The 21,273-nt window shown below is 40.4% G+C and overlaps 1 protein-coding gene across 1 annotated transcript in view; it reads left to right on the top strand.

Moving 5' to 3' along the window:
- CHRNB4 (cholinergic receptor nicotinic beta 4 subunit) overlaps positions 1-18,500 on the top strand; it is a 30,736-nt gene extending 12,236 nt beyond the window's left edge. Inside the window, exons 2-6 of the mRNA XM_063445922.1 lie at positions 9,910-10,055; positions 14,451-14,495; positions 15,332-15,441; positions 16,163-17,105; positions 18,255-18,500. Coding sequence (XP_063301992.1) covers positions 9,910-10,055; positions 14,451-14,495; positions 15,332-15,441; positions 16,163-17,105; positions 18,255-18,395 — 1,385 coding nt within the window. The 3' untranslated portion in view covers positions 18,396-18,500. The remainder of the gene's footprint in view (positions 1-9,909; positions 10,056-14,450; positions 14,496-15,331; positions 15,442-16,162; positions 17,106-18,254) is intronic.
- The last annotated feature ends 2,773 nt before the right edge of the window (positions 18,501-21,273 follow it).

Below are 21,273 nucleotides of genomic sequence, written 5' to 3' on the forward strand. Positions count from 1 at the left end.
GGATCCTGACAAACTCCAATCTATTTTAGATTGGCCATTGCCTAAGGGACTCAAGGCGATTCAGAGGTTTATTGGTTTCTCTAATTATTATAGGCGCTTTATTAAGGGATACTCTTCTATTATTGCGCCTATTACCAATATGACCAAACAAGGGGCTGATACTAAGACCTGGTCTACTGAGGCCCTTGTTGCTTTCAAGACTCTCAAGGAACTTTTTGCTTCTGCCCCAATTTTAGTCCATCCTGATACGACTCTGCCGTTCCTACTCGAGGTCGATGCCTCTGAGACGGGAGTAGGTGCTGTTCTGTCACAAAGGTTAGGGGTGGACAAACCGTTACATCCTTGTGGTTTTTTCTCTAAGAAACTATCTGGTCCTGAAAGCAGATATGACATCGGTGACAGGGAACTGTTAGCGGTCATTATGGCCCTAAAGGAGTGGAGACATTTATTAGAAGGGACCTTACATCCTGTTACGATTCTAACGGACCACAAGAACTTGTCCTATATTGGGGAGGCTAAGCGCCTATCCGCCAGGCAAGCTCGTTGGTCCTTATTCCTGACTCACTTCAATTATGTGCTTACTTATAGACCTGGTTCTAAGAACTCTAAAGCCGATGCTTTATCTCGCCAATATGAACCGTCCACTATAGCTGAGCCAGTTCTTTCCTCGATAGTTCCTAAATGTAATATCATCGCTAACACGAATCTCAGGATTCATTCTCCGTTGCTTGCTGAGATCATGAAGTTACAACATCTAGCTCCTAAACAGACTCCTGGGGATAGACACTTCGTTCCTCCTGCTCTCCAACTGGAGGTGTTAAGGTGTTTCCACAACAGCAAGGTAGCTGGGCATCCTGGCATTCGCAAGACGTATGCTTTAATCTCCAAAGATTTCTGGTGGCCTGCTTTACGTAAGGATGTTAAGGATTTCATCGGTACGTGTGAGGTCTGTACTAAGACTAAGCAACCTCATACACTCCCATGTGGATTTCTGCATCCCTTAGAGGTTCCAGAGAAGCCATGGTCCTGTTTAGCTATGGACTTCATTGTCGATTTACCTATCTCTAAAAAACAGACTGTTATCCTCACCGTGGTTGACAGATTCACCAAGATGGCTCACTTCGTTCCTCTGCCTAAACTCCCGTCTTCCCCCGAATTGGCAGAGATATTCGCAAGGGAGATTTTTCGTTTACATGGGATACCCTCCCAAATTGTGTCTGACAGAGGTTCCCAATTTGTTTCCCGTTTTTGGAGGTCCTTCTGCTCTCAACTGGGTATCAAATTGAATTTCTCTTCTGCCTATCATCCTCAGTCTAACGGAGCTGCTGAACGCACCAACCAAAAGATTGAACAATATTTACGTTGTTTTGTTTCTGAACACCAGGACGATTGGGTTGGTTTGATTCCTTGGGCGGAGTTTGCACACAACAATCTCGTTTGTGATTCTACTCATTCAAGCCCCTTCTTCATGAATTATGGCTTTCATCCATCTATTCTTCCCTCGGCTTCTCCTTCGCAAGGGTTACCGTCGGTTGATGTTCATGTTGCCAATTTGAGGAAGTTGTGGGATCAGACTCGACAAATTCTTCTGCACAATTCTATGCTGGTTAAGAAACACGCTGATAAACGTAGAAGGGCGGCTCCGGTGTTTGTTCCAGGTGATAGAGTATGGTTGAGTACAAGAAACATTCGTTTAAAAGTGCCTTCCATGAAGTTCGCTCCTCGCTATATTGGACCTTACAGGGTGCTGACTCGAATTAACCCAGTTGCGTATCGTCTAGCTCTTCCATCTGCCTTACGCATCCCTAACTCATTTCATGTTTCATTGCTGAAACCACTAGTCTGTAACAGATTTTCCTCCACGTTCTCCTCCCCTCGCCCTGTTCAGGTGGAGGGTCAGGAGGAGTATGAGGTTAACGCTATCATCGATTCTCGAATCTCCCGGGGGAGAGTTCAATATCTGGTCGATTGGAAGGGATATGGTCCTGAGGAGAGGAGTTGGGTGCCTCAAGAGGATGTTCATGCTCCTCGTCTCCGCAGGGCGTTTCACGTCCGCTTCCCATCTCGTCCCGGTTCATTCCGCCCGGTGGGCGTATCTGAGAGGGGGGGTACTGTCAGGGTACCTGAGGTCTCTACCTCTGGGAGAGGTAGAGACTTAGACGTCTATCCATCCGGACGGTCTGTTTCCCATGTTCCTCGCGGTCCACCCGGTCACATAAACGCCGGCCGCGAGGGAGTCACTTCCTTTTGTAGCATGACGTCCGGAAGTCGACGTCATGACGCCAACCCGGAACGACCTGTCACTCAATTGTTTGGAGACTAATCAGGACTCGTCGGAGGCGTGTCTACCCCTCTGAGCCAGGGTATTTAACAGTGCTTCTCTCATTTGCTCATTGCCCTGTCGTGGTTCTAGCCTGTCTAGTCACACAGTGCTCTGGTATTTTCTGTTATCCCTTTGGTTCCGACCCGGCTTGTTTGACTTACTCTGTTTACCTCTGTTATCCTTGACCCGGCTTGTTCCTCGCTTACCTGTCCTCTCGTTCCCTCGACCTCGGCTTGTCTCTGACCATTCTCTATATTCTCTGTACGTTAGTCCGGCCATTCTAAGGTCCGGTATACGTATCCTGTCCTGTTTGTACTCTGCGTGTTGGATCCCTGTCCCGATCCTGACACTCATTCCCCCAAGCCTCTCCATGTGCCTAATTCTCCCAGCCTCCCCATGTGCCTCATTTTATCAGTTCCACATGTGTTTCAATCACCCAGTTCCCCCCCCCCCCATGTGTCTCATTTCCTCTCCTCCCTCCCCCCATGTCTCTTACCCTCCAGTGTTAATGTTGGCGGCAAATTTCAATTTAGTTTTGGTCATAGTGAGGGAATGAGACACATGGAGGGACTGGGAGGTGAGGGAATGAGACACAGGGAGGTGCTGGGGGAATGAGGGAATGAGACACATGGAGCGGCTTGGGGGAACAAATTAGAAACATGGAGGGGCAGGAGGGAAATGAGACACATGGAGGAGCTGCTCCCCTTCTGCCGCTGTGTGTAGCATGGCAGCGCTGTCTGACAGGAAGTGCTCACTGAGAGAGCACTTACTGTCAGTCCTGGTACCACGGTCGGTCAGGGTGAACAGGTAGACACACATGGAGTGGCTGGGGGGAGAAGGAATGACACACATGGAGGGGCTGTGGGGAATAGGACACATGGGAAGGCTGGGGGGAGAACATTTTTGCACCAGGGTCCAGTGATTTCTAGTTACGCCTCTGGCCATATACAATAAATATGACTACTTTGTTATAATCGTTACTTTCCTCTTGCAGTCCACGGATAAGCCTTGTAATCAGTCAAAAACCCTACATCCTCTCCCCTCTCTTGCTGCTAGAATACACCCATGTAGTTTTGAACCATAATTGTTCACAAGGAACTGAGCGGAAACTTTTGATGGATAAATTTGTTTCTCCTCTGTGTGTAGTCTGGATTTGGAATGTAGAGATGCTTTATTTAACATATTTAATTTTGCATTGTTTTGAAATGGAGCACTTAATAAAACCTTTGTATAAAAATGGTCAAACAAACTACTGTTTATTCAACACTGTAGGCTTATTAGAAGAAGATCTAATAAATTGTTATGTTCCAATCAGCTTACCGTACCATCTTATCAACCTTCTTTATATATATATATATATATATATATACTAGTCTACGTATTTGCTTGTTTAGAAAGTAGTTTTGCTGACTGAATGCTGTCTGTCAAAAACAATTGAAATACATTATAGTGATGCGCAAAATGCATTGTGTCAAGAAATCTAAGAGAAACACACATTTTAAAGGAAATGTTCACATTTTTTTTACAGTAAATTTTAAACTATAGTGGCATCTAGTGGATGATTGCTAATGAAACTATATAAATTAATTGGATTAATGTATCATTTATTTTCTTCACATTTCACTAACTTTTTTATTTTTGAATAGGCTTTTTCTAATTAGTGAAATATATATTCAGTAGGCATGTGCATGGGAACAAATTTCGGTTCGGTTCGGCATTCCGAAATTCGGGATTTTCGCAATTTCGGACTTCGGCAATTCGGCACTTTGACACTTCGGAACTTCGGCAACTTCGGAACTTCGGGACCTCGGCAATTCAGGACTTCGGGACTTTGGCAATTCGGACATTCAGAAGTACCCAAATGTCCGAATTGTCCGAAATTCGTCCGAATTCCTATTCGGACCGAAACGAATTGCACATGTCTAATATTCAGTGAATTTGTGCTTCTGACATGTAGAAAGGTCAACAATGCTGCTTCTTTAAGCAGTTGACGAGCATTACCCCACCGCTCTTATCTTCCTCCAATAACATACCAATCACTGTTTTTCCATGAATTCCTGCATATATATATATGTGAGACATCACGTGTTTGCTTTATTCATGGAAAGATTAAAGGAATTTACCAGTAAGCCAATCAATCTAGAATCCGAATGAAATCTAACAAATTTATGAGTAAACAAATGAAACTAGATTTCTATCTAGCACATCTGTTAGCATGCCAATAAATCCAACATTCATAGATTGTAAGCTCTTTGAGCAGGACCTTCTTCACCTCTTGTCTCTGTTCTATTTTCTATGTAAATTAACTTGTTGTCAGATGTCACCATTTTATAATTGTAAACCACTGAAGAATATGTTGGAATATGCCACAAACACTGATCATCCACAACATTAAAATCACCTGCCTAATATCGTTTAGATTCCCCTTGTGCTGATGCGTCAAGGCATGGGCTCCACAAGACCTCTGAACTTGTCCTGTGGTATCTGGCACCAAGACATTAGCAGCAGATCCTTTAAGTCCTGCAAGTTGAGAGGTTGGACCTCCATGGATCGGATTTGTTGTTCCAGCCAGGGCCGGACTTGGAAACAAATTTGGCCCGGGCATTTTTTAATTACAGCGGCCCACTGAAAAGGGCCAATGACAAGCACACCCTATCTCAAAGTGAGCATGTTGGTTCAATGCTCTTCCAGGGCAGACCATGTGCAGAGCTCTGCTGAAGAGCTCTAGCATGAGAAAACGGCCCTGTATTTGTTCTGCACAGCTCAAGCAAATTTAATAAAATGCTTGCATTGTGTTTGCTTGAAACTTGCCTCTGGTGTCTCCATTAATGGGATACCAGGAGACAAAAATGCCAGGAAAGAATACTGTGCATGTGTTTGGAGCCTGCTTCTGGAATTGCGTGTGTGTAGAGTGAGCTGATTGTGGTGTGGTTTTGTGTTAACAGGTTGGTTTCAGTCATGTTGTGTTTGTGGTGTAATGTAATGCATGTGTGTCTAGGTGCTGTAGAGAGTGTGTGTGTATAGGGGGTATAGTGTGTATAGGGGATGTGGCGAGTGTATGCATACGGGCTGTAGTGTATGTGTGTATAGGTGATGTAGTATGTGTAGGGGTTGTAGAGAGTGTGTGTTTAGGGAATGTAGTATGTGTTTGCTTACAAAGAATCTAGCGTGTGCATAGGTTATCCAGAGTGTGTATGTCAGAAATGTAGTGTGTATGTAGGTGGTGCAGTGTGTGTGTAGGGGATCTAGTGTGTGTTCGAAGAACTCAGACTGTGTATAGGAGATCTAGTGAGTGTGTGTAGAGGATTCAGAGTGTATATCGAGATCTAGTGTGGTGTATATGTGTGGATGATCCAGAGTTGGGTAAGGGATCTAGTGTGTGTCTGGAATTTAGTGTGTTTATGGATGAAGTATGTTATGGGTTCTGCAGTATATTAAGATAAATGTTTGGAAGTATTGTGTGTGTGTGTGTGAGTGGTGCAGTGTGTTTGGGGTCTGTTGTGTGTATGTGTGAGGTGTGCAGTGTGTGTGTGAAGGGTGTAGTGTGTATGTGTGAGGCCCACGGCCATCGCGGCCCACCAGACATTTAATGGGTGTTCCCGATGGCCAGTCCGGGCCTGGTTCCAGCATTTCCCAAAGATGCTCAATCAAATTGAGATTTGGGGAATTTGGAGTCCAAGGCAATATCTTGATCTCTTTTGCACGTTCCTCCAACTATTCCTGAACATATTTTGCAGTGTGGCAGGGTGCATTATCCTGCTGAAAGAGGCTACTGCCATCAGGAAACATCATTGCCATGAAAGGGTGTACAACAATCTCTAGGTAGATGGTACATGGCAAAGTAATATCCAAAAGATTGCCAGGACCCAAGGTTTCCCAGCAGAACATTGCCTCTGCTGGTCTGCTTTCTTCCTACAGTGCATCCTGCTGCCATCTTTTCCCTAGGTAAACGACGCACCCGGCCATTCACCTGATCTAAAATAAAAACGTGATTCATCAGACAGGGCAACCTTCTTCCATTGCTCCATGGTCCAGTTCTGATGATCATCTCCCCATTTAATGTGCTTTCAGTGGTGGACAGGGATCATCATAGGCACTCTGATTGGTCCTCGACTATGCAACCCCATATGCAGCAAACTGCAATACTATGTGTCCTGACACCTTTCTATCATGGCCAACATTAAGGTTTTCAGCAATTTGAGTGACAGTAGCTCTCTGTGTGATTAAACCAGACGAACTAGCCTTCGCTCCCCATATTCGAGCCTTGGGTCCCCTGTGATCCTGATGCGGTTTACTGGTTGTCCTTCCTTGCTCCACATTTGGTAGGTACTAACCATTGCATACCGAGAGCACCTCACAAGACTTGCCACTTTGGAGATGCTCTGACTGCCAGCATTAGCTGTGAGGGGAGTGCTTTTTCAGGCAAACCCCCTAGACCACGATTGGAATGCTCGGTGATTAGGCTGGCTGGATGATCATTAGGGCATGCTATGCCAGACCAACATCTTTAAAGCCCTTTATTTGTAGGATGGCAAAGCATGCCAGTGGCTGGACTACCAGGGTTACAAAGGTCGCAACTTTGACAGAACTCTAGAGTTCCGCCTGTCAGGGGTGCCCATCGGAGATGGAAATTGCAAGCAGGGCAGCAGCAGGCAGTAGTGATGTCGCGAACATTAAATTTTCCGTTCGCGAACGGCGAACGCGAACTTCCGCAAATGTTCGCGAACGGGCGAACCAGGCGAACCGCCATAGACTTCAATAGGCAGGCGAATTTTAAAACCCACAGGGACTCTTTCTGGCCACAATAGTGATGGAAAAGTTGTTTCAAGGGGACTAACACCTGGACTGTGGCATGCCGGAGGGGGATCCATGGCAAAACTCCCATGGAAAATTACATAGTTGATGCAGAGTCTGGTTTTAATCCATAAAGGGCATAAATCACCTAACATTCCTAAATTGTTTGGAATAACCTGCTTTAAAACATCAGGTATGATGTTGTATCGATCAGGTAGTGTAAGGGTTACGCCCGCTTCACAGTGACAGACCAAACTCCCCGTTTAACGCACCGCAAACAACCGCAAACAGTCCATTTGCACAACCGCAAACTCCCCATTTGCACAAGGTTGGATACCAAGCTAGCCATGTCCAGTTCCTTGTCCTCACTGATGTCATTGAAGGTCTCTTCCTCCACCCAGCCACGTACAACACCAACGGTCCCCGAAAGGTGACAACAAGCCCCCTGTATTTTTTTTTTTTAAATGTACACTACTGTTACACCAGATATGAGTTTACGAGTGGCACTGGTGTGACACTGTGCCCTGGCAGGCCCTGAAACACACGTGTGAAGGAAACTGACTGCTATTATATTACAGTCAAAAAAGTTTTTTTTTTTTAAATGCAAGCTATTGTGACACCAGATATGATAAACACAGGTTACTGGCTATGGGAGGATAATGTATAATAAACACAGGTTATTGGCTATGGGGGGATAATGTATAATAAACACAGGTTACTGGCTATGGGAGGATAATGTATAATAAACACAGGTTACTGGCTATGGGGGGGTAATGTATAATAAACACAGGTTACTGGCTATGGGGGGATAATGTATAATAAACACAGGTTACTGGCTATGGGGGATAATGTATAATAAACACAGGTTACTGGCTATGGAGGATAATGTATAATAAACACAGGTTACTGGCTATGGAGGATAATGCATAATAAACACAAAAAAAAATGAATGCAGCTTCAGAATTAATCTAAATTGTATGCTGTCTAGGAGGTGGGAGGGCCTGGGAGGGAGGGTCTGCTGCTGATTGGCTGGAATGTGTCTGCTGACTGTGAGGTACAGGGTCAAAGTTTACTCAATGATGACGAATAGGGGGCGGACCGAACATCGCATATGTTCGCCATCCGTGGCGAACGCGAACACACGATGTTCGCCAGGAACTATTCGCCAGCGAACCGTTCGGGACATCACTAGCAGGCAGCTTACTCTACTTAGTTTGCTTGCCTGCTGCTGCCCTGCTAAGAGTTTAGCACCAGCTCCACTCCTCAACCCGGTCCTTGGTGGCCTGGTGATATAACTGACACTTTGCACCCATTCCGGTAGCTCTCTATGATATCCTCTATCTGACGACTCTGGAGCTCAGTTAATGAGTCATATAGCAGCCGAGGGGGTCCCCTTTTTCTCTTTGAGGAGAAGAGTCATCTCAAATAGACTCCAAGTGGTACATGAAAAAGACATTAAAGGGCTCTAGAAAATGTGAGTGAGCATTCAGCTAGAGTGATCTAGAAGGTGTTATATATGTTTGTTTTTCCTTTGACAATTGAATCATGGAAGAGTTATCTTGACATATATACTCCAAATTGTATATCCCTATATTAAGTATACTGCGCCAAGATTCTATTATTGAATAATTGTGGATTTAATGAGATGCACTTACACAGGAGGATTTTTAATGCCCCTTTTATGTACTTGCAATGATTTGCATCTGAATGGTTGTATATATTTTAAGTATTCTTAGCACTTTAAGTATTCATACTCGTTATTCATAGTTTATTCGATTTTATACAAATAGGATATAAAATATATTATTGAATTTAATATAAGGATTTGCAAGCTCACAAAAAAATTGCATTTATGGTGATCGCACTTTACTGAAGTTGATGTGACACATGGTAATTAATTACATGGTAATTGCACTCTAAAATAATATTTAGGACACTGAACTAGAAATAGCACATTTTAATATAAGTATCTATTGAAAATGCCAAATTTCTGTACAATTTATAGGAAATATTTAAATCAAGCGCTCCCCCAATATATTATGTTTTATTTTTCTATATTTTTTATTTTCATAAGGAGAACATATTTGGCGTTTTGGAGCGGCTGATCTAAAGAATAAATATAACCTATAAAATAGGACGTTCAATATAATTGGAAACACTTGATATACATGATTTTTGCTTTGCAGTTTTGAACTAATTATGTCTTTGTTTGCCAAAACTGATCAGAATCTTTGTAAAACTCTACAGACAATGAATTTGTCAGGTTTTATCTGTGAAGTATTGGCTTAATTCCAGGCAGAGCTTGTCCAATGGTTGTTGGAGGCTGGGGTGTACTATGACTTTGATGCTGCACCAGACCATCTGATATTGTCTAGTAAAACCAGATGTACTAGTGCCCACCATTGATATAGGACCCCAAGTTGTTTTCCCAGATGTATATGAAATATGAGATGTTTTTGTGATCATGCACAATACTCTAATTTGAGAATGTTCTAACTTCATTTTCTACTTGTTGGAATCCCGAACATCTTTCCAAAAAATGTTTACGGGATTGAATGTGGCTGCCTGTATTCCTTGCGTGTTCTCAATGTGATATAGTAACTTTTTACTGTTTCCCTCACCCTAGTGATCCATCTAAGGGTAAATACCTAACGACTGTTATATAAAAATTACTACTTTGTCATGATTTTTGCTCACCTACAGGACTGACTTATTATTGTAATCGTTGTTTCTCTTGTGCATGGATGTCATTGTTCGTTTTCTTTCTTTTTGTTCCTGTTATGTATCTGTAGATAGCACAGCAGCAGACTCGGAGGAGAGATTAATGAACAGCCTTCTGAGGAAAGACAGATATAACAAACTTATTCGACCGTCGTATAACAGCTCTCAGCTCGTCTCAATCAAACTCCAGCTGTCTCTGGCTCAACTCATCAGCGTGGTGAGAACAGTCAGAGTCCAAATGATCTTCACACAGAAAATAAAATTCTTCTGCACTTGGAAGGGTCAACATCATACGGTCATTGACAATGAGTCATGTGCCTCATAGAAAGAGACTGAACCCAGTCAGCCAGTAGGAAAAATACTTGGGTGTGACTAAGTCCTAATTCTTTAAAAGAGTGCTGTCAAACTGGCAGTCCTAGCCGCCCACCATATCATTTTTTACAGTGCCACCCAAGAGACAGTAATCACATATAAGTGTATTTGTATTGGATTTTGTTATTGGATTGGATTAGTGGCAAATCTGTTTCCCCATTGTCTGTCACTGCGTCTTTCCGAGACATACATTTTGTGACCATAATGATGTGACATCACATCCCTTCTGCTTACGTACTGTCTTCTGTCACCCACAAATTGCTAGTTCAAGAAGAAGCCACAGAGATGCAAAGACACCAGGATACACTAGACTAGCGTATCCTCAGTTATACATTAATATTATTGAGACACATTGAGGAAAGTCAGGGAGTTGTGTCTTCTAAAGCAGTGCTTCTCAATCCTTTCCTCAAGAAACACCTAACAGTCCAGGCTTTAGGGATTACCCGGGTGTTTTTAGTTTGTTTGTTTAAAACAACTTGGGTAGTCCCTGAAGCCTGGACTGTTAGGTGTGCCTTGAGGAGAGGGTTGCGGAACACTGTTCTAAAGCACAGAGCTCTTTGCTCTATTTTGTAATTTGTGGAGACTTGAAGGTGCGACATTTTGGCCTGAAAGATGTTTAAAATAGGCCTAAAGTCAGTTGATTTCTGTGCTGCCTTAGACTGCCTTGGCTTGTTGAAATGTCATCTATGATGAAGCTAATTTAAATACTGTATGTTAGCCAAAGGAAAAGTAGCTTGCACTTATGGATGTTTACTAGATAATAGGAATGGAACTAGTCCTCAGCTAACCCTCTCCTGAGATGTCAGGAGCAAATCAGTAATGGACGTCGCAGCACTTACAATAGTCACAAATAAAACATAATATAATCATAATTACCATAATATACTTAAACACAGGGCTGTAGCATGGTTTCTGGATATTTCCCACCATCTGGTCTAGTCTTTGCAATACACTGGGCTTTATTCATTAAACAGTGAGTTGCATTGAATTAAAGAGCAAATTGTAATATTTAGACCAAACTAGCTGATTTGGGAAATGTCTATAATGAACGCCTGCCTCTTTTAGCCTGAATTTGGCTTCCAATTCACTCTGTTTAGTGAACAAACCCTTATGTTTGTTTGTTTGTTTTTTTTTTTAATAAGAATAAGTAAGCACTTTCCTAATTCTATCTGAGATTGCACTGGTCAGTGTGCATTTAGACATTTCCGAGTGCTTTATTATTGATCTATGCTGACATTATATCCATACTGTGTTTGATAACGAGCAGCTTCAATGTCCCCAGCCATTCTCTAGTTTATTAAAGGAACACTTAGTATTAGGAATACAATGTAATTCAATTTGCTACCAGACTGTACTAACTAAGCAGAAAAGACTGATAATCACCCAGCTGTGGCTCTTGCCTTCTCCTAGCAGACACTGCCAGACCAAGCCCCCTGAAATCCGACCACCCGGTCCTCTATCTGTGCAGGTTATATGCTTTGATTCAGCCCACCAACTCAGGCTGGTCGTGTACAACTAGTCTACTAGTCGACTCAAAACTCAGTGGCGGACGGTGAAACCTTTAACTGTGTGAACATTCTACATTGTGCATAGTATAAGGGTGCTATTTTAACAGCTGGAGTGCTCAGGGACAAGCTATCTGGGGATAGCTCATATGTGGGGCTTACAAATTCCTAAAAGTATGTTTTGGGGGATATTCTGTTAAAGCACCCTGTTGTCTGGAGGTTGATTAGATTAGCGGTACTCAACCTAGTTATCTCCCAGACACAGAAGCACCTGGGTAGGATCCTCATTGATTTTCTTAATGACCCCATGTGGGGGAAGAAGGGAGGGGGGGGGTCTGTGTATAAATGCGTGCACTGTAACCCAATAAAGCATTCCTGTTTTTACCCTTCATCAAGTTTCGACTGATGATTGGGTGGGCTGCTATATAGCACTGAATACGCTGCAGACAAAAAGAGAGGCTGTGGTGGAGATACTCTGGTTGAGTATTGGAGCTCTGCCACACAATTCATATCCTCTTTAAATCTAAATAAAAATTGATAAATAAAGGTTTTACATATATATATTTTTTTCACTGCTCAGATTCATTCCCTGTAGCAGCTAGATCTGCCTCCCACAGTGTCACGCTGACACATTTAAAAGTCCAATCCAATGGTCCTCATAGAGCAGCATTGGGAACAAGAAATTCATGAACCGCTACCACCGCACTCCTATTTGAGGTTAGCTGTGAGATAAGTTCTCACAACGGAAGTGCCTCTAGTGGTTGTCAGGTAGACAGCCACTAAAGACATATTTAAAGTGAGCCTTTAATTAAATAATAAACTTAATTTAAATGTTCCCATATACATTGAATACATCATACATCACAAAGATACATGATGTATCCAATGTAAAATATAGAGATTTACTCGCCTCACATCCATTGTGGTTATGGTGGTTTATAGCATATCCTATTTCCATTTAACGCTATGATATATTTGTAACCTCTGCCAACATCTGATGTGGAACAATCTCCCTATATCAAAATAGTACAGAAATCCAAAGACCCTAAAGCAGGAATCTCAAGATCCCCCTCCACCTCCCCCACCAGATGCTGATGGCTTACATCTTCCAGAATTCTTTGAATGCAGTAGATGGGTAGAGAATTATGGGAAGTCTAGTTCAGCAAATCCTAGCAGTGGGAAGTGGAGTTTGAGATGCCTACCCTAAAGAGCTCCTAAGAGACTTAGATGGAATGTTGTTGCATAATTAGTTATATGAGATTATGTCTGCAGTGTTAATGGAATCACTTTGTGATTTTTGAATTGTTTTAAGTAAACATCAGAATGAACAAACAGGACATGGGTTGGCTTTCAGCTGTTTTGCTTAGAAACACAAATTACATAAATCTTATTATTGGAGTACCGGCACTTATTTTAATAACAAAATGCGCTCTTAGTTATCTAGTATCCTTCAATAGCATTTGCACAATATTTTCAGGAATATATCTTTATGTTTTAGGATGCAGTGGATATGAACGCTACATAAAAACATGACGTGCTTTTTAATTGAGTTACAAAATCAATTCGATTTAATGTGCATTACTCGTCTTATTGAATTTACTCGTGTGCTCTGCCTTTTCTCCCAGCTAACATGTTGTCATGTAAATCTTATCTAGGCAGATATTTAGGGCACAGATAAAGCTTTGCTGCTGTAACAGTCTGCTTAAAGAGACACTATAGTTACCAGAACAACTACAGCTTAATGTAGTTGCTTTGGTGAGTATAATCAGTCCCTACAGGCATTGTCATGTAAACACTGCCTTTTCAGAGAAAAGGCAGTCTTTGCATTACCTCTTAGGGACATCTCCAGTGGCCACTCTTCATATGGCCACTGGGGGTGCTTCCTGGGGCAGTGCTGCACAGTAGGCAGCACTGCCGTTCAGCGTGCTGAAATCTCCTCATAGCATTTGGCCCCGCCCCGTCCCACCTCCTTGCTGAAATTCAAATTTCTGATGATGTCAACAAGGAGGAGGATCGAAGGTGGGGCCAACGCTGGCGAACCCACACGGTGCTGTTAATAAGGTAAGTTTAATTACCTTTTAAGGGGACATGTAACACTGTATAGTCAGGAATACGTGTTTGTGTTCCTCACCCTATAATGTTCCTTTAAGTCTAAAAGGACAAAGGTCTATATTGGACTCAATATACCATATCAGAACTGAAAAATCAACCAATAATAAGCCAGTCTTCTCCTACCATGCATGTATGAAGGACGTAATTGGCTGTATTTTAAAAGAGAACAAGAACAGTATTAGGCAGAGGGGAAAGTGGGTATCAAGACTGATTGGCTAAAATTGAGTTTCTTGGAAAAATGAGCAAGAGAAATTTAAGGGACACTATTGTTATCATTTGTCTCATTTAACTCTTCTATGCCAGTATGGAAAAATAATATATTACTGGAAAAAAGTATCCATATTTGTCTTCTACTATTGTGATGCACCATGTTGCCATCCCTCCACTGTGTGAGGATGTCTCCATTGCCCAAAGTGGACTGATAGAAATAGGTAGTGACAACGAGTAGTGGCTGGCCGGTAAAAAATAGAAACAAGGTTGAAAAGAAGCCGAGAATCTCCTATCATTGTTCTTGTTTTAAGAAGTAACTGGATACATTTGAATATTTGGATTAAGAAAGTTAACAAAACGTACAAATACATCTTTTAATACAATTGATTTTTTATTATATTTTTTTTTTATAGAATGAACGGGAGCAAATTATGACAACAAATGTTTGGCTCAATCAGGCAAGTATAATTACTATTACCTGGGAAGCAGTATTTAATGTACAGCATGTTTATATATAAAAAAAAGGAATTTATCCCAAAGTGGAGCAAATTCTATTTCTATTCTAATTAGTGCTAACAAGAAAAGAATTAAATATTCATACTCCAAAGCTTTGTGTTATTACTTTATCAGCGTGATTCTCCATTTGTATTATAAAATTAGTTTGCTTTATGTATTATAATGAAGTTTGCTTTATTTTTTGATCGAAGGAGAGTTCTGACTGCCGATCCTGGATTGAGAAGGAATATTTTTTCTAGTTTGTTGCAAAATTGAAAAGTGCTTCAAAATGTTTTTTTTTTTTGTTTGTTTTGCCTTCTTTTGGATCAACAGCAAAAACAGATGTTGAACTTGATGAATGTATGTCTCTTTTCAGCCTATGTAACATAAATGTTCTATCCTTTATGATATAGTAATATAGTGATACCTTTTTTTAAACAGTTACTTGAAAGTTTAAAGTTAAATGAGAGAATTAGTATTAATTAATTTTAAGAGAATTCAAATGAACAGGATTGTAATTCCAATATATAAGACTGAGTGACACAAACTTTGTGTTGATAAGGTTTTATGTCCGAGATCAACTACAAATCTGTGGATATCTTAGACACATTAACCCAAAACATGACTATCTCTTGACCCAGGTATTGGTAGATCATCCAATTGTTTGCTCCAGCAAGCTTTTTGACTCCATTCTCTCTCCACTCATATTTCTAAACTGGTTGGTAGGTCTGTGAGATATTTTAGAGGCTATACATTTTAAAACAAGATGACCATTATTTTTTCTTGCTTATAAATTCAGGAGTGGGTAGATTACCGACTCACCTGGAATCCATCGGAATATGATGGAATAAAAAAGCTTCGTATCCCATCAAAACAGATCTGGCTACCAGACATCGTCCTATACAATAAGTAAGGCAACCTGTATATATCAAATTGTTTTGGACTTACATTTTTTTTATTATAAGTCTGCTTAGAATCTGCTCGGATCTTCTGTTTTATAAATAACCCTTGGAATACATAGCTGGCACATTATTTAATGGAAACAAAAAAACTAAATTTTGATTGGACAAAAAATATGTACCAAATAATAAAGACATATAAGAAAACAGTATTTTAAATGAATAACATTTCTCAGTGTGTAACATAAAATATTTTCCACACATAGTCTATAATCCTCTCACATGTACATTATCCAATATGTGTGTGTATATATATATGAGAGGCAGGATGTCTGGCGTTGTGGGAGGGCTTTGTTACCAACCTATATCTACCCCTTCCTCCCAGCCTCCTACTAGCATTCTGTCTGTGTTTTTTGGAAACCCACCCACCTCTCCCTTTTTTATATACTCCTTCAATTGGTGGGCCCTCTTTTTCAGGCCCTACCCCATTCGTTGGTTTTGGCACACCTCCACCGACTTGCTACTACTTGAATAACTCAATCCTTATTGTATGTCTTGACCTTCTGGTACTGACCAGAAATATATAAAAAAAAATACTTTTTTTTCATATAGAATGTGCCTCTCTACTTTGGGAAATGCTATAAACGAATATTGTACTCATAACTTCAGTTTGATGTGAAATTTAGAAATGCCCTTCACAACATATTGTATCACTTGTATTTTTCTTCTAGTGCTGATGGTACATATGAGGTCTCATTGTTCACCAACGCAATTGTACAGAACAATGGAAGCATTGCTTGGCTACCTCCTGCTATCTACAAGAGCGCTTGCAAGATAGAGGTAAAACATTTTCCTTTCGACCAACAGAACTGCACTTTGAAGTTTCGCTCCTGGACATATGATTACACAGAAATTGATCTTGTGCTTAGTACAGCCTATGCAAGCATGGATGACTTTACACCAAGTGGAGAATGGGACATTATAGAGCTTCCAGGAAGAAGAACAACCAACGCAGTAGATCTCACATATGTTGATGTAACATATGATTTTATTATTAAGAGGAAACCTCTTTTCTATACCATCAATTTGATTATTCCTTGTATCCTTATTACCTCGTTGGCTATATTAGTATTCTACCTTCCATCAGACTGTGGACAGAAAATGACCTTATGTATATCGGTGCTTCTTGCACTGACTGTGTTCTTGCTTCTTATTTCTAAAATTGTTCCACCAACTTCTTTAGATGTTCCTCTCATTGGGAAATACCTCATGTTCACTATGGTGTTGGTGACATTTTCCATTGTAACAAGCGTCTGTGTCCTTAATGTGCACCACAGATCACCTAGCACACACACAATGCCAACATGGGTCAAAAACTGTTTTCTAGAGAGACTTCCAGTGTTCCTCTTCATGAAAAGACCAGAGCAAGCCTCACCAAATCAAAAACTTCACAGTTACAGGAGAAATGGTCAACATGAATCAATCAGAAACTCAAACTGTTTTGTAAATGCATCAACTGCAAGAACAAATGACAGAAGCGATCAGGCAGAGAATCTCAGAAACCAAGAATTCCGATGTAGAACCTCCAGGAAACTTTCTCCCGAAGTCCAAGAAGCCATGGAAGGTGTAACCTTCATAGCAGATCACATGAAAACTGAGGATGAAGACCAAAGTGTAAGACTTTATTACTTAAAAAATAGCAGTTTATTAAAATTGTTGCACGAGAATATTAAATATTTTTTATTTTCTTATTTTAACTGTTCCACTGTTCTGTTTAATGACTACCTTTAAAATGTTCACTTGGCACTGGATGCATCTATATACATTGGAAATTATGATATCTTTAAAATGATATAATATTGTAAAGTTCTTATTCTAGGATTGGCACATATTACTATCCCTAAGTAAATATTCATAATATAGGTATGAATAATGCTTTTCGCAAGGATTTCTTAGTACATAATTAATTTCTGTGCCCTTTATACATGTATGTGTTTTAAAAGAAAAGACCCATTCCTTCTTGCCATTTTTGGGACCCGTACTGCTTTCATACAAATTAACTCAACTTCTACGTTACCAAAAGATCTTTTTTTTCAAAGGACATCCATTAATTAGATGACCGAATTCTGCTTTAATCTTCTAAACATTTCATATATATTTTGCATTAGCCAAATTGCTGTATATATAAGAAAAAACATTTAAAAAATTTAATTTTCCCCACTATTTCTGCCTAATTTAAAAACTGTATACTGCAATGAATTATTTCAATTTCTTTTGCGTTCCCTTGATTTTTCTCCACTCTAATCTGCCTCCACTCCCTGAGCTCTTTGCTCATTTTCCTCTTAATACCTTTTTGATCCCCCATTTGAATCTGTTATCCCATAGCTTAAGTAGATCTCTGCTCACCATGATGCACATTGACCCAATCATCCATCCTGTGCCCCATACACTTTGTGTTCTACTTCAAACTGTGCCTCTGGCTCAATCATCCATACGAGACCTTCCAGTGGTGTCCTCACAGTCACATTTTTCTCAGTCTTTCTCAGATGTTTCTATTTTCAGCCATACCTCTCTGCACATGTTTCCATCTATGTACTTCCCAGACTTCCTGCCCTTCTCCAACTTCTCCTACCATCCTGGGGGATCTACTACCTTCCTTTGCATTCTGCAACTTCCTTGCTCTTCATATGTTTCCCTGGTGTTTATATTGTCCTGAGGTTCTCTAGTGAACAGGATAAGGTGTTTATCATTCACTCATTTACCCCAATATTTGTATAAATATTCACTTCCGATCAGTTCTAACACCCGGCTTTGATTTTTCAGATAATCGAAGATTGGAAATATGTTGCCATGGTCGTGGACAGACTGTTTCTTTGGATATTCATCATTGTTTGTGTTGTTGGAACTGTCGGACTTTTCATTCAACCCCTACTACAAATGCACATTCCACCTGATAATCACTGATATGCAGAGAGCTAAACATCAACATGACATCTCCAGGTTTATAGCTATTTATTGCGCTAGAGCCAAAAGGATCATAGACAAGGATATCGGTTTCTCACAGTAAATGTACAGGTCCTAATAAAGTTTTTTTTTCTTCTTATATTTTAACCTGGATTGTTTGACTTGCATTGCTTTTTTATTATCAAAAAACAATTTTTTTTAGATAAAAATAAAATGTATCATGTATAAAATAAAAGTGTATCTTAACTTTTTTAGATACCAAAATGTGCTATTAATGTTAGAGGCTTAAATGAAAAAAAAAAAAGTGTCACTTTTTTTTTTCTTTTTCCAGAGTTACTTTCTTTCATTTCTTTAATTATCTCTATTGATACTTTTGATTTATTGATTTCCCTATCCCGATACTTCCCTGATTTTCCCTGCTTGTGTTGCCATTATAAGTGATCTTGGGTTGGAATCCGCTGTTTTCCGACCCAAGATAACACTTACCTGGCCAGCTACCATGCACTCACAGAGCAGTGTACATCTGAACAGCTTTCACAGCTTCACTTCTCCTGAGTTAATCGGAATTGTCACAAGTAAAGTGGGAATAGCACTAAGCATAAATGCTGTGAAAGCTATCAAACGGGCAGCAGAATGACTCCCAGCCATCCCCAACCAGGGTCATCACACAGATATGTACCTGACATAGCACACACTCATGGTTCATCATACATAGAACATAATAAATTAGAAAAGTGAGTTTTTCAATGGAGAAGTTTGTGCCATTACACTATAGAATGGTTTAACAAAAAACACAACACGTAGACAAGAATACATGTCTAAGTGCAAGACATCAGGATAATACATACCATGGTCTGCTCGTACATAGACAGTAACTCTCTGTATAAGCACATATATTAAATCATGAATTACATGAAGTGATAATTAATCTATGTCAACCTTTCACATTCACAATAACAACTCATTTAAAGTTTTTAAGAAATACCACGTAACATTAGTGAAAAGTGTCCATTGTGAATGTTGTTTAACCCCTTAAGGACCAAACTTCTGGAATAAAAGGGAATCATGACATGTCACACACGTCATGTGTCCTTAAGGGGTTAAAGTGTCCCATCATTTAGTATCCATAATGTTTCATATGTCTAAAAATAGTTTTCATGCAGAAGGTATTAATGTGTTAGAGTTTAAAAACTGACCTGGAGAAATATAACCTTTCTATAAACATGATGTCATAATAAAGAACATAATTTGTTTTTAATAATAAAAAAACAACATTTTTTTTAATTGGATGAGGATTGGACGAACATGTGCATGGTGTGTGTGATCTGCTGACAGAAAAATCCTAACATTCAGATGTTCTTGATATTGTGTTGTTTAGAAGGTCCTGTAGTTCTAGTTGCCTCCTGGCTGCCCACATATGGTTCTGGTGCTGCTCTGGCAACACCTGCTTGTTCACACTGTAGGCCTCTTACCTGTGGACATCATCATTTCGAAACCAAATACTGGTGGTTGCGGTAATTTTCGGCCCTGCAAGGGGAGGGAGGATAAAATGCATGTGCATACATGAAAGGCTATTGCTGTGGAATGTGTTATAGTAGCAGCTCATTGAGGGCAGGTGGCCATACATGGTGACACTGGTGGCAACACAATTTGAGGCAATGTTGGTGGCATTACAGGTTGCTGCTATTGTGCCATGTGCTGATGACCACAACAGGGTGGTCCCTGGTGGAAAGTGATGGCACAACAATTTCAGTAACTCACTGTGTCCTATTTGAGACTCTTCTTCTCCTCAGCAGAGCAAGGGAGGAATAACCTGCTGAAATATTTCATATTCCTTCATTTCTTCTTCATCCTTCTCCTCTTTGATAGTTCCTTTAATACAACACTTCATTAGAAGATCATTCTACCATTTGATGTTTCACATTTCAAAAACAATTTTAGATAATTTTTTGCATGTTATTTACTTTCCTCAGCAGCATATACTACATAACTCTCCACTTAGTAAATCTTCGCAGTGGGAATATTGCACAAAATTAATTAACCTAGTTTCGGTTCCTTTTGCATAGTGACCCTCTTATTTCACTTCCTTCCTGCAGTCATTATACTGTATAATAGTGATACTTTATGCTCGGGATTGCCCAGTGTATCTCCAACCATGGTAGGATGCAAAGAGGTTAGGGAGATGTGGGGAGAGCCTCACACGGGGGTGAGGAGAGACTGTGGATAAAGAAACACAAGGTTTGTACACTCAGACAAACCAACAATATGGAGCTCCAAGAAAAAAGAGACATTAGAATACAAAAGAGGGTTAGAGGGATTTGGGCCCCAAGTAGGGACTGCCCTTTTGAAATAGGCACACTTGGGAGGTATGTAATCCTGTTTAAAAATGCCTCAGCAAGGATATCTTTCTTTTCAACAGTGTACCTATCCTCTCTCTCCCTTGCCCTCACACCACAAAGTCCAGAAACCTCTTGCTCTCCCCCCTTCTAAACCTGGACCAGGCCTCCCTCCCTGAACTGATCCTGTAGCATGTGAGTAACTTCTTATACACCCACCCTGACTATAGGCATACATTGCTCCCCACTAGCACTGGTCTTCTGAGATCTTGGTTGGTTGGGTAACAATTTTGTTTACAATACATAGCAAGACAGTCCCTTCCTCTGACCATCATATCACCACAATACTGACTTCTCTTGCTCGAGAAGATCAGATACATAACAGGTGCCCAGCAGAATGGATAGAAGCATTAAACCATGTTGAAATGTTTTGACAGTTTTTTGCTGGGGCAGCGCCAATGCACTCCTGGCACCATAACCATTACATCGTGTTATAGAGGTTACAATTTTTGTGTTAATTTTTATTTTATTGAACTTTACTA

Source organism: Pelobates fuscus, chromosome 3 (assembly GCF_036172605.1).
Source record: "Pelobates fuscus isolate aPelFus1 chromosome 3, aPelFus1.pri, whole genome shotgun sequence".
Taxonomy (NCBI): domain Eukaryota; kingdom Metazoa; phylum Chordata; class Amphibia; order Anura; family Pelobatidae; genus Pelobates; species Pelobates fuscus.